The sequence below is a fragment of the Rhinolophus sinicus genome, chromosome 14 (assembly GCF_057876585.1).
Source record: "Rhinolophus sinicus isolate RSI-liver-muscle chromosome 14, RSI-T2T, whole genome shotgun sequence".
Taxonomy (NCBI): domain Eukaryota; kingdom Metazoa; phylum Chordata; class Mammalia; order Chiroptera; family Rhinolophidae; genus Rhinolophus; species Rhinolophus sinicus.
In genome coordinates, this window is record NC_142514.1 from 56,128,842 (window position 1) to 56,142,685 (window position 13,844).

The 13,844-nt window shown below is 39.8% G+C and overlaps 1 protein-coding gene across 2 annotated transcripts in view; it reads left to right on the forward strand.

Annotated features, from left to right (window-relative positions):
• The first annotated feature begins 9,704 nt into the window (after nt 1-9,704).
• The window catches only part of ST6GALNAC3 (ST6 N-acetylgalactosaminide alpha-2,6-sialyltransferase 3), a 521,545-nt gene continuing 517,405 nt past the window's right edge, over nt 9,705-13,844 (forward strand). For both annotated transcript variants that reach the window (XM_074334964.2, XM_074334965.2), the window contains exon 1: nt 9,705-9,885. In XM_074334964.2, coding sequence (XP_074191065.1) covers nt 9,868-9,885 — 18 coding nt within the window. In that variant the 5' untranslated portion in view covers nt 9,705-9,867. The remainder of the gene's footprint in view (nt 9,886-13,844) is intronic.

The window sequence follows — 13,844 nt, forward strand, 5'->3', positions numbered from 1 at the left end:
AGCCTTAAAGCATCCTGAACAAAAGTGATAGCTGGGCATGTTCACTCAGAGGTGCAGAACTAAAAGAAACTGTAGGACTTCAGAAGTAGCCCATTTGACAGTAGGTCTTCACTTTCATTCAAGATGAATCATTGGCTAAATCTCATTAGTTTGCTATTTCAAATCCATAAAGAAGCCTCCTGAGGTGCTCCCGAAGCACACTAGTGTACTGACTGTTACCATGGCTGGGTTGGGGCATGAGGTCACTGGCACCCTGTCCCTTGCGGACATGCCATCCCAAATGCATCATTTTGCTAAGTGCTTCTGCTCAGTGCCAACACTGGTTTGTTTTCTGAATAGGCATGTTTTCTAGAAATTACCCTTCAGCTGACCCCAGAGCACACCACACATTACATGTTTAGTGATGTCACTTTCATTCCGGGGCTGCAGACAAGAGACGCCTGACAAGAGGAGGAAGTTTACCATTGAAAGGAAATGGAAAGTGTTTATTTTACATCTTTCATCAGAGGCTCAGTGCCAGACACACATTGATGGGTCCAGGGCACTGAATACGCAGACGCACATGGACGCCTGAGAGTGTGGGAAATCCACGTGGACTGTGGGACCAGAAAGAGACTAGGAGATCAGAGCTCTATGTAATGAAAGAGATTTAATTTGTTGCAAGGGAAATATTAGGTTTCACATAAAGGAGGATTTTGGAAAATTAGAAGTCCCGGAGCTGAGGGTTCCTGGAGAAGTTCGTAAAATTTTGTTTTCAAATACAGTGAGTGGGTCTTCTCCTTTCTGAGGCGGATTAAGTCAGCACTATCTTGCCTGAAAACAGAGGGTTAATTCATATGCCCACTTAAGACATTATCAACATCTTGTGCAGTAGCCAGGTTGGTCTGTGTAAGTGTTTCATATCATTACAAAATAGAGCAATTCTGCAAGTCAAGGGCCCTCCTATAATACTTTCTCTAATTCCTTCCTGGGCTTGGCAAGTGAGTATCTGGGTTTGCTAAAAATAATAATAAGAAGAAAAAAAGTGTAATTTAGATAGGGGAAAAAAACCCTATTTGGTTATATGAGCACCTTGAATATTTAACAGAGCATCAGTTACTTGTCAGTAATTCAATCACCATTCTCTACATAGCTAAAACTTTAGTAATATTTTATGTAATCTCTGGCCAAGAGAAAAATAGGAGTGTGTGTGTGTGTGTGTGTGTGTGTGTGTGTGTGTGTGTATGTGTAGGAGTGTGCCAGCAGAAGAAAACAGAACGAAAATGAAATTAAAGGTATTTTTGAAGTCATTGGGTAACTATTTCATTTTAAAGCATAGAATGTCTTGAGGGAATATGATATCTGGGACTGTAGGAGAAATAAAAAATATTTTGAACTTGTATATACTTTAAAATTATTTATTATCATTATTTTTACAAATTCTGCTTACTAAAAAATTATTTGAGGCAGCTCACAGTCATGCAAAAAACACTACTGAATGCCTCACATGTTTTTCCAGTTGCCTAAATTTGTTGAAAATAGGTGCAGTCAAAATTCATAATGACATGCATAGTGATTACTAGTAGAAGACAATTCTCAATTGGTCACTGAAATTTCTACATATCTTGCGAATGGAGGTAGTGCATAACTTTGTTGTGGATTATCTTTTCAAGGATGTTTGTGTAGCTAACAGTCTTAGAAGAGAGAGAACATTTCCCTCAGGAGACAAAGGCCAGCGTGCTTATTGCCAATTACAAAAGATTTGAGTTCCCTAAATTCAGGGTTCTTCAACTAAATGCAACACTCAGTGGGTTCAGGTGTTCAGTTTTCTTCAAGTTATGTTGTGGGACTCAGGGCTTGCAGAATGGATGCAAATGCTGGTATTCTGCCTGTGAGAAATTGCTGTGAGTAATAAATAGTCCTATATCTCTGGCCCCAGGGTGTTGGGCTTTAGCCAACAGCCATATAAATGTGCAGATTATTTCTTAGTTTGCATGTAGGGTAAAATTTCAAGCCTTTCAGAAATCTTGTCAATCGCTTTGAGTATTTGCATTTTATTCAGACAAATACTTGAGCCAAACTTGTACTTTATCAAGGTAACATATCTCCCTTGGTCTTTAATTTTTTTTGTTAAATTAAAACTGAAAAGCTTTCCCAGGGGTAAAGGGGTAAAGGATGTTGTGAAAGAAGGAAGAGGTAAAATATGGTAATAGGAATAACAAAAATAGTGAAAAAAAACAAACAGAAAAACAGATCAAAGAAAAGAGCAGTGTGGGGGCAGAGCCCCAGAAAGCAGTTTCCAGGCTCTCGGCCTCACATAGACAGGTGCTGGCTCAGGTAGTAAATGGCCAACTGTGATTGCATGGCCATCAGCTGTGGCTAGTTGGCCGTCAGCTGTAACCAGTGAGCCATTGGCCACAATATAACTGCTGTGGCTACGCTAGCAGAGGAAGAGAGAGAAAGAATGGGGGCTAGCAAGAAGATGGTGGCTGGGCTGGCAAGTGTGGATGGCGGTTTGCGGACAGTGTGGATCCAGCCTCCAGTGAGAGTATAGTGCCGCCAGAGAGAATATAGTGGTATGACTCCCCTACCTATGGCTCCGTGGGTGTTCCTTTTTGGCCTCACCATATCCTGCGTTCTTGTGTGGGGAGCGGGACTAGAGACCCCGCAGGCCGTCCCGCATGACAAATGGCGCAGCGAGCAGGGTCTCCCGCACGACAAGCAGGACATAGGTGCTAAATGTTTTTGAATGTTCCAGGGGTGTCCAAACTTTTTTCAACGTTTTTTACCAAGGGCCATATGCGGTAAAATATACAAACAGCCGGGCCACTCACTTGAGGTGAAGTACTTATTGCCTCACCTGGTTTATTTAAGTAAACTAAATATATTTTTGGAATTTGCTGCGGGCCAATAAAAAATGGATTGCGGGCTGCAGTTGGCCCTGTGGGCTGCAGTTTGGATACCCCTGGTAGACGAATGTAGTTTTTTTTGTGTGTGTGTGTTTTTTTTAATTTGGGGTTCATTCAAAAGTATGTGCTAATGGACATACTTTTGTTGAAAATACAGAGAGGACAGTTTATTGTGAGAGAGGTGGTTTACTATTATTCACTTATGTTTGAATGCCAAATTCTAATTACAATTCAAAAATGAAGCAAGCTGTAACTCATTTAAAATGTAAGCTGATGGAAGATGAAGGAAATTACATTTTTCTTGTGTTCAAATTATGCAGTGCTTGTCCTAAGTGCTGCTGAATTCACCACTTACAAGGGAAGACCAATCCTATTTGGAAAATGCCATTATTTTAGTATGTAACTTCTTATTATTTCTTAATTACAAAGATGACAGTAAAAATTGCAAACTCAGTTATTTAAATATTTGATGCCTTTGATAATCCATATCTATCTACTAGACAAAATGGATTATTTATAAGATCCTTTTCATTTCATTTTAATGCAAATAAAGATAAAATAAAATGGAATGAACTGAAAAACAATCATACCATAAGTCAGTGAGTCATTTTTAATGAAAATAAATATCAGCTAAACATAATGTACCATGACTGATTAAAAAATACTGTACATAGTGATTTTTAAAAAAAATCATGATGAAAATACGGCAGTTTCCACTTAGAATAAAAGCATCACTGATTTCTCAATCAACTGAGAACACCCACAAGGGTAATTACAGGTCACTCTTGTCATTAAACATGGACTGCAAAATCCATCTCAATCAAGTAGTCACTCTGTGACTAAAAAATAAAAAAGACTAAGGTGATCTGATGCATGCCTTATATGATCTGTGAATATCATATGTGGTGGAGGGATTAATAATACATGTAAAATTCTCTTCTCAAAATCTTTGAGTGTTGTCCAAATTGGTAGGACAATCTGTTTTTCAAGTCTATAAATTTGTGCTTCCTGATATTTTCTCACCTGGCATTTCGAGTCACCTCTTCAGAGTTGTTGTATTTCCTTGCTTGGGGCAAAGAGAGGTGAACGATGAAAAGAAAAAATTAAGCCAGGAAGTTCGTGATCTATTCAGGAAGTAAATAAAAGGCAACATAAAGATTCAGGTAGTAAGACAAGTTAATGCTAGAACAAATGCCACCAGATACGATGTGATTAATTGCCAAAGAATTTTGCGAACAGTAATTGCTGGATTTCAAATAGGGGAAACGATAATAGACTAGGATGGTTCTAAAAAGCATTAAGGGCCAAATTGAACTTGATCTGGGCTTGAAGGATGGTGAAATCTGGTTGAATGAAGAGTGTAAAGGCCAAGACAGGTTAGCAAAACACTGTTGGGCCAAATCTGGCTTGCAGACTGTTTTTGTACACCTATAGAACCAAGAATGGATTGTAAATTTTTACATGGTTAAAAAAAGGATCAAAGAAGAAGAATATTTCATAACACTGAAAATTATATGAAACTTAAACTTCAGTGTTCATGAATAAGGTTTTATTGGAACACAGCCAGTTGTTTACATCTATGGCTGTGCCACAATGGCAGAGTTGAGTAGTTGTGACACAGGCCAAATGGTCTGCAAAGTCTAAAATATTTACTATCTAGACCTTCACTGACAAAGTTTGCCAACTCCTGGTATAAGAGAATAATGAGCAAAAATGGTGGAAAGGAATGTTGGCAGGCCTATAACTATACCAAGCTTTGGCGATAAAGAGCCATTGAAGGTTCTGAATATAGGAGGAAGCCAATTCACAACTGTCTCTGATTCCTAAACATGTCACCTGGGCTTGCAAATGTTTGTTAAATCAACACATCAAATATTTGCTTTTGAAAATAATGAATGGGTTTTCTGTATGAGACGTGCCCCTTCACTCTCTCATGTTGTCCATCCTAACGTCACACAGGTGTGCTGTGAGCAGCTCTCACAGATTATCATGTTGTCAGACACACAACAATACCTTGTGTTTGGGGATTTCTCTAAGAATGTATTTACATGACTCCTCCTTGGACCTTTCTTCTTTGGACTGCATGACCTTGTTTTTCTTCTACCTTTCCTACAACAGCTTGGACATATATATAAAAAATGAGGGTTTGTGTTGATGCAAAGAACTAGCAAGAAGTCCTAGCTCTCTCCAGACGGTTGGTGAAGGCCAGATCATTAGAGAAAAAATAGCTCAGGCAAAAGAAGCTTCAGAAAGAGACCAAGTGTTAGACCCCTCGCCTGTGGGTGTTCCCATCAGATCCACCATAGATGAATTTCAAATTTCCACTCTACTATTTTAAGGCAACATGTTACCAAGCCTTAGAGGTGAAATCTAAGACAAGTGTGGAGAAACACACATGGGAAGAACCTCACAATAAGAAGAAATACTCTGGGAAACGTGGTTAGGAAACATCAGATTCAATTAGTCTTGGAGAAATACAAACCAAACCAAATTTAAACTATATGCCAGTGCTTCCATCCATATTTACTTTCAATTGATTATGTTTTTAAAAAGTCTTGGGGAATTCTTTAAGAAAACCATATGCGGTTAAAACCTACATTCTTCCAGGTAATGAAAATTAGGTAAAGAATATTAACTTCACATTTTTTCTCTTTTAATTAAAAATAGATATCTTAGGTTTTTTCCTTTTTGGTTCATTTAAAGAAAAAAAAAATATTTTGAGAAAGAATGGGAACTTCCAATAGCAAGGGTAGAGCTGAGATGAAGTGAAGGGAGAATGGGAAAATATATAATATTTTTAAAATGCAATTTTAAATCATGCATAACTTGTCTTGGAATTCATCCCAGATAAGTATCAGTATTGTCAGGACTGATGATGAATTCTGGATTAGAACTCGTAAAGCTTTGAAAAAGGAGTAAGCTCAAGTTTTGAGAATGCAAAATGGATGACATTTTGGATTGATCTACTATCCAAATAGAGGGAAATGAAGCTTAACCCCACATGTCAACATGTTTTCGTAAATATTCACTTAAAAGGGCACAGCCACAGACTTACTTGGACACAGGTAGAGATACAGACACACACATGGACATGGAAAGATAGGTACATGCTTTAGGATATAAAAAAGTCTCTAGGTCAAAATTGTAACAGTGCAATAGTTTCTAGAAGAAAAAATTCATTTCCCATTCTGGCACAGAATGTAAAAAAAATGACTTTCCCATAACGTTGTATAACGGATTTTCCAGTCACAGTCTTCTATGGAAGCATAATTTATATAGTGGACAACAAGAAGAGTTTTATGATATCTAGAATCCATTTTAAATCTTTAGATGGGAAAAACTGAGATCTAATTAAAACCTTAATAAATGACTCTGTGTTGAATATAAATATATTAAATTAATGTGTGTGCAGTATAAAATTGGAAAAGTTATGGGAGTCTGCATTTTAATCCTGTTTCTATTAGGAAACTGTATGTTATAACTCTGAGAATCACTTGGTAATGGGTCTGTTTACAATGAAGCAAAACTGAATTTAAATAGGACATTTTAGCCCATGACTTGTCATAACTCATGAGGTCTCAGTCTTCAGGCATCTTGAGATCTCATTGGCGAAAATCCTGTGCGGAGAGGGAAGGTGAACCAAGTGGAGCCCAGAAGAGCCTTAGGGAGGCTCATGCAGGGATAGTGCCAGCTCACAAGGATCTCTCCATGAAGGGAAACAAGGGCTGGCAGGCCCTGTGTCGAGTGAGTGGACCTATCCTGTACACTCAGAGTGCATCTGTTTTCCAAATACATACATACTTACTCTAGGTTTTTATCTAGTATGTATCCTAGGGAGGATACATACCTGCCCTAGGTTTTCTGACTACCAAACCTAAAATGACAGGCTAAATCTGAATGGTTCCAAATGATAGCGATTAGGCTCCTAACATACTGGCCAGCTCAGTGTAGCAGTTAAGATGGCAGACCCAGAACTCAAACTACCCAGGTACAAACCCCTGTTCCCCCACTCACCAACTGGGGATGCCAACATCCACAAACATCTTATGAGGATCAAATGAGATATTGTATTTAATTGCAAGGTACCTCCATTTTGTTATTATTTTTGGAAACAGACTTTTGGCTTTAAGTCACATAACTTGATACTTGGAAAATTATGCTGCATCTATGGGCTAGACTAAGCTTCTGTAGTTTGGCCAGTTGTAAAACAAAAAAAATTCTGGCCATACCCTTTTCCCCTGCCCTGCTCCCGACCCAACCATGCTTCCACACATCTGGCTGTGTCTTCATCCTCTAATAGGTTAGGAACATGTTTTTTTTTTTTTTTTTTTTCTGTCCAACTGCTTTTTCCCATCCAACTGCTATCCATCTGAAACAATGACTATTAATATTGATTTTTGTAAAACTTCTGGTCCAGACTTATTCTAGAATCTTTTGAGTTTGTGTATCGGTTGTTAAAAATGTGCTTCTATTTCTATTAGGCATAACTTGTATATTTAGACAAAACTTGTTGATGCTAATAAAACAATAACATTTTGGGAAGTGTGAACATAGGTGGTTGGGAATTTAATTGAGAGAGCCATACCCAAGACTGATGGGTCAGTAAAGCCCTCACCCAAGTCACAAAATGCTAAGCGTTTGCCTCATTAATGTTCATCTTTCTGAGACATCCAAGGTGAATGGCAATCACTCTGTTCATCCTCTCCCACAAGCTAGCTTTAGTCAAAGGTTTTGTTCTTTAGATAAAGAGCTACCATTTTGAGAGTGTTCATAGTGCCAGGAATTGAGGTGAATGGGTTTATAAGCATTATCTCATTTAATCCTCACAGGGATGGATACTATTATTTAAGCTCAGGATTCAAGAGAGGTTAAGAAATTTGATCAAGGTCACCCAAAAAGGAAGTACTTAGCCAGGTTTGTTCACTAAAGTCTCTGTGTTGTCTCACAGACCTGCAGACTTTCTGGAGACAGAATGATGTGCGTTTCCCACCCCTGTCTTCCCACGTGCCACCCTGTCAGGCCCAGTTCCTCTTTCCTTAGAGCTTTGCTTCCATTTGGTTAAAGACCCTGTTGTGTTATATTATCATGTAGCTCCTATTTTTCTCACCTGACTGAACCTGAGACGATGTTAGAGACCATGAAAATCATTCTCACATTCCTGACAGGTCCTGTAGTACCTCACCTCAGTAAAGGATTTTTCCTCTTGTTAGAGGTGGCTCAAAAAAGATGTATTCTTCTAGTAGTAGCTCAATAAAGGTTTGTTGAATTAATACATGAATGAAATATTAAGCTTTCTTGTTCCACAAAAGACCATGAGCTAAAGCAGCGGTTTAAAATATACAGTCCTGATCAAGGAGTTCTTATTGAAAATTAACAGATCTCCGAAGCGGATGGAGGGGCTTGGGGAAGGCGTGGAAAGCACAGTGTGTTCCTTCAGGATGACTGAAAAGAGGGGCTTCCTTTGGGAGCAGGCAGTGCGTCCTCAGCTTTTGTAACCCTTTTCCTGTGATTTCTCCTGCTCTTGAGATTTTAAATGTTCTCATCAAGAAAACACCAAATTCTTGAAAGCCTGTTTTTGCCTTGTGGTTTATAAGCCAATTTCATGACGTCATAGCCACCCACAGCCCACAGTGCTTTTCCTGACTCCATGTAGGTAGACTAGACAGGGTTTTTAGCAATTGAAACCTCTGTTGGGTAAACATTTTGGGCCTGGTATTAAGATTTCTCTGAAAGACTAAGTGGTAGAAATCTGTGTATATACACAGAAGGTTCTCTCCCAAGTTCTGCTATGTATGTGACATTATTTTCCTTATAGTTATAACTCTGCTTCTCTTAGCTGGTTCTTCCTTGGGAATTGGGCTTTCCTTGTTGATTTTCACTCAGAGATAGCCTGCTGAGGGACAGAGAGGACCCAAAATATATACATACCATATACATACCACCTGCCTGTTAGGGAGAGCTGTGTATCGCCCTTTGTTTTAGCATCAGGGAGTTCAGGTTGGATGTGAAAAAATGGCCTGTCTGGATTTCCAGGCATAACAGGAAGGTTTAGATCTAACCTTGTTGCAGCAAACTTCATTCAAATTCTGAACTTGTAGCAGGGAAGAACAAAGTCCTGTCTAAGCATGTGGCCCCCTCCCCACATTTTATATGCATATATAATTAATGTATATGAGAATATACTATATGTTCATATACATACATATATTCTATTTACTATATATGTACACAAGCTTAAAGCATGAAAGAGCAATGCATTTTATACATATACATTTATACACACATATATATGTATATGTGCATGTGTGTACAGACAGAAAATATACATAACGTAAGTTTCATGGCATCTTAATAGGTATTTGTGTTCCCTTATTAATGGCAAATTATTAATTTTAGATAAGCCCATTACAGTTTTTAAGCAGAGTAAAGACTTTATCCTTAAACAGCTCAGGGAGAATTTCGTTTGCACCTTCTGAAGAATCCTTTGATGATGCCTGTAGAGGGGTGATTCCAAGCCCATTTAACTTTTTAAAAAGTGTGAAATGTCTGCAAGGAGTTCTCTTGATGTTAGAGGAGACGGAATCGAGAAGAAAAGACTGCTCTCTCTCCCCAGCGAGACCCAGATCCCTGCCTGCTGCTGAGCAGGCTTTGTATAGGTTGAACGACAGATCATTTACAGAAAAAAAAAGAGGAAAGAAAAAGTAGCAAGTACTGAGGGTGGCCGCCGGCGCCTGGGACAGCACGTGATCTGGGGGCGAGGCCTCGCGGGCCGCCAGCCAGTGGACTGGACCGGGGGCGGGGCCGAGGTCTGGGGGCGGGGCCTGTGTCCGTGCAGCTTGCACCGCGGTCCCCTTATTTGGATCTGCGGGAATGTGTGCTGGAGCGGTCCTGCAACGGTACCAGCCTCCAGCTTGTCGCCCGGACTGCCTGTGACCTAGGCGCGCCCGCTGCTCGGTGGCAGGAGAGCCGGCGGAGCGTCATGGCCTGCATCCTGAAGGTAACGACTAGGATCTGTGGCTCGGACGCGTGGTTGGCCAGCCTCTTGCTGCTAAGAGGCACGGAGTCAGCCGTGGTCCCACCGCATCCTCATCTCAGTTGTCTTTTCTTGGCACTGATTTTCTTTTTGTTCCTTTGGCAAATGCATATGGAGGGAGATTCCGAAACATGCAGCTGGCACAGCCTCTCTTCCCACCATTCCTGTCTGCTCGCGCCTGCATTGAAGGAGCTGCAGACTGTTGGCTCCAGGGGAGAGCAGGGCTGTGTGCCGAATAATGGGGATGGCAGGGAGGGGAGGGGTGCTCCCGCGGGTCCTGCGTCTCTGTTCCCTGAGGCTTTTCAGGGGCCACAGAGAAAGGAGGAATGGCTGGGTATAGGTTATAGGTGGTGAGGGGTATAGCATTTTGAATGGGGGTGAGAGTGAGCAGAGGGGATTCTACTGAGCATTTGATAATGTGAAGACAAACTTCTGAGTTTACGGGTAGTCCCTTAGGAATGAGTTTTCTAAGAGATCAGCTAGCTCTGTGTGCCATTAGCTCTACTTTGGAAAAGTTCACAGGTGGGTGAATTTATTAGAGAATCTCGGACTCTCCTTTTGCTCATAAATTTGAACAAACAGAATGATTTTACTTTCTATCAGACTCCGCACAGCTACCCCTTCTTTGTTGAATTTTCTTTCTCCAGGTCTGGGTTCTTAGCTTGGACTGAGCGTCTTTCTGGGTTCAGCCTGTGGCATCAGGTGGGAGGACTTGGTGTGATTGCCTCACTTGAGAAGTTTTCATCCCACAGGGATAGCGTTTGTTTGTTTTGTTTTGTTTTTTCGTTTTTCTGCACTGTTGTTTCTGCTCCTGCCTAACTTGACTCCTAAATGCATGAATCAAAAACATTCACAGCATGAAGGTTTCCTGGGCCTTGATTGGAGAATGCAAAGGCCTATTTGTTCCAAGCTTGGGGGAGCTATATGTGTGACAAAGGAAAACACCAGAAAACAATTTTTTGTTGTTGTGTTATTGTGAACTAGTATTTGTTTCTCTGTAGGACGATCTGAAGCCATCTACTGCTATACTAATTACCTGAATCTTCTTCCAACCTGCCTTGGTATTAATGACTCAAATAAAAGACTAACGTAGTAGAGTTTGTTTCCATTTCTTAGAGTAAAGGAGCTCGGATATTTCCTGTGACTTTTCTGAGCTTCCTGTTTGGTTTCAGAACATTTTCTGGGACGTAATAAATGGTAGGGAAGGTCAAGAGGAAATAATACATCATTATTACAATATGGTATTTTTACCTTGGAGACTTAACACATGGACTGAAATATGAATCTCTGCTATTTCTTGTATCATTAGTTGAAAGGGAAGTTGAGGAGCATGGTATTTATTGTTGGCCGTCTCCTTTCCTTTTGGTTTCTCCCCTGCTTTATCTTGTACATGTTTCTAATATATTTAATACATGTCCCAAGCTACACATGAATCTGATCCCATCTTCCCTTTCCAGGATCTCACACTGACCTCAGACATTTAGGGCATATCTGAATCCTCCTTTTTTTTCCTTCACTGAAACTCATCTGAGTAATCTGCAAAGAGCAAAGGCTCTGGACTCAGAGAGACCTTAGTCTGAATTCAGGCTCTGCTAATTGCTACTTATATGACCTTGGACAAATTGCTTAAACTTCTCTGAGTCTCAGTTTCCTCAATATAAGATCAAAGTAATAGCACCTACTTCACAGGGTTGCTGTGGGGATGAAATAAGATAGGGTGTAAAAAATACCTTGTGGCACAGACATTTAATATGTGCCATTTTTCTGACATATAATAACTACAGTTTAATCTGTACTATATCCTTAGCCCATTTCATATAACTCACTTATTTTTGCATCAGACCCTGCAAGGTGAGTATCATTGTTTAAAATCCCATTTTACAGATGAGGAAGATGAGTCTCCAGAGTTTAAGAGATTTGCCCAGGCAACAGGGCTAAGGACAGAATGAGCCTGGATTTAGACCCAGATCTGCCAATGTTCCTTATACTTTAATGGTGTTCCTTGTCCTTTCCCAGGTGATAGCTTTCTAAGATGTCTTATACCATTCAGAGTCCTTACCACCTTTGAGAAACAAAGCACCTGTATGCAATGATGGTCTATGGTGGACCTTTTCCCCTTGTTGTCTTTGAAAGGCCATGCATGGTGGAGTAGAGAGTCGGGAGAACTGGATTCAATGTAAGCTTTGTCTCCTTGTTATGATTTTCGACAATCACGGCAACTTGGAAACTCAATTTGTTCGAGTTGTAGAACGCAGATAAATATCATAATTGCCTTACAGGGTGTTATGAGGATAAAATGATGGACTTTCTTTTTAATGAAACATTTTCCACCATTTGCTGGTCCTGGACTTGGTGTTGGCTTCCCAAGATATATAAGCAATTGATTCCATTCTTGAGTGGCTTATGGTATGGTAAGAGAAAAGTACATGAATGTTTGTTACAGTGTGAAGAATAATACAGTGTCTGTGGAAGGCGCGATAGAACCATGGAGGAAGAGAGCAATGAACACTCTCATTGGGTAATCAAGACAGGCTTCCCACTTAACATATTGGATCTGGGTTTTAAAGACCAAACAGTACTGACTGTGATGGAGCTTGTGTTTTAGAAAGATAACTTTTGAGGCAGTGTCAGCTTTATTCTGTGGGTGAAAACGAATCTTCACAACAGATTTTTGAGGTCGATTTTATTATCCATTTTTACACATGAAAAAACTGAGAGACAGAGAAGTTGATTAAAGTCTCATTATTGCTAACAGTAGTGACCTTGATAGTGGGAATCTAACGGTGGTCTTTGGGGGCCTATAGAACTGTCTCTTCAAGGTATTGTGCATGGTGGGGGCTCATCCTGCCTACGCACAGAGCGGGCTCTCATAACAGAATGAAGAGTACCTCAATAATCATTTGATTGTGGAATTCATACTTGTTCCACATTGCATGGGCTTTGAAGTCAGAACTATGTGGATTTTAATTATGGCTCCACCATTTACTAATTGTAGAACCACAAGCAAGTTTCTTGATTTCACCACCCCGGTTTCTAAAATGGAAATGATCATACATTCCTCAGTAGGATACTCTAGGGGTTAGATAAGAATATGTGCATATTAGTAAGAATAGGCTAGTTATACTGCAGAAAAAAACCAAAGTCTTAGTCGGTTCATTTCTTGCCATGCTCCTGGTTAGGAAGCTCTCCTGGGTAACTGTGCCCCTGTGAACAGTTAAGTCAAGGACCAGTCTCCTTCCATGGGGTGTTTTAAATGTTTTTGAAATTTGATAGACAAGAAAATATTTAATTTGTATTTATTTGATTACTCGTGAAGTAAAACTTTTCAATTTATATTAGTTATTGTTTTCTTTCTTTTGTAAATCACAGATACTTTAAAATTTTGTATAATAAAACCCATTCATATTTTCTTCTGTGATTTCCACTTTTGATCAGCAGGTACTTTTTGAGCACAGTATCTTGTAAACATTTAATATTTAATAAATATTCGGTGAGTTGTATTCAGTTTTCCTTTGTATCTAGCACTGAAGTGGACATTGAATGGACATGTGGACACAAGACACTCTTGAGTCATTTCTGGAGAAGACTACGGTTTTGCCAGGATGATGAGACTTAGGAACATGAAGCAGTTAGACAGTAACACAGTCGGTGTATGACTAAGCTACTGGTATCTTCTCTATCAGATAATTGTGCGTGTGTAACATTTAGTTGATGGAAAACTGGATGAATGTTGATATCAAATTACGAACTTGATGTCTTCTCATTTATTCCTCCCCCTAACCCAGACACCATCCTTCATCATATTACATCAATTCTATCTCAGGAAAATCTCTCAAATCTGCCCATTGCTTTCTATGCTTACGCCCTCTGTCTTGTCCAGAACTTGGTATTTGGTCATTTGAAAAAGTCTCCTTTCCTTCAGG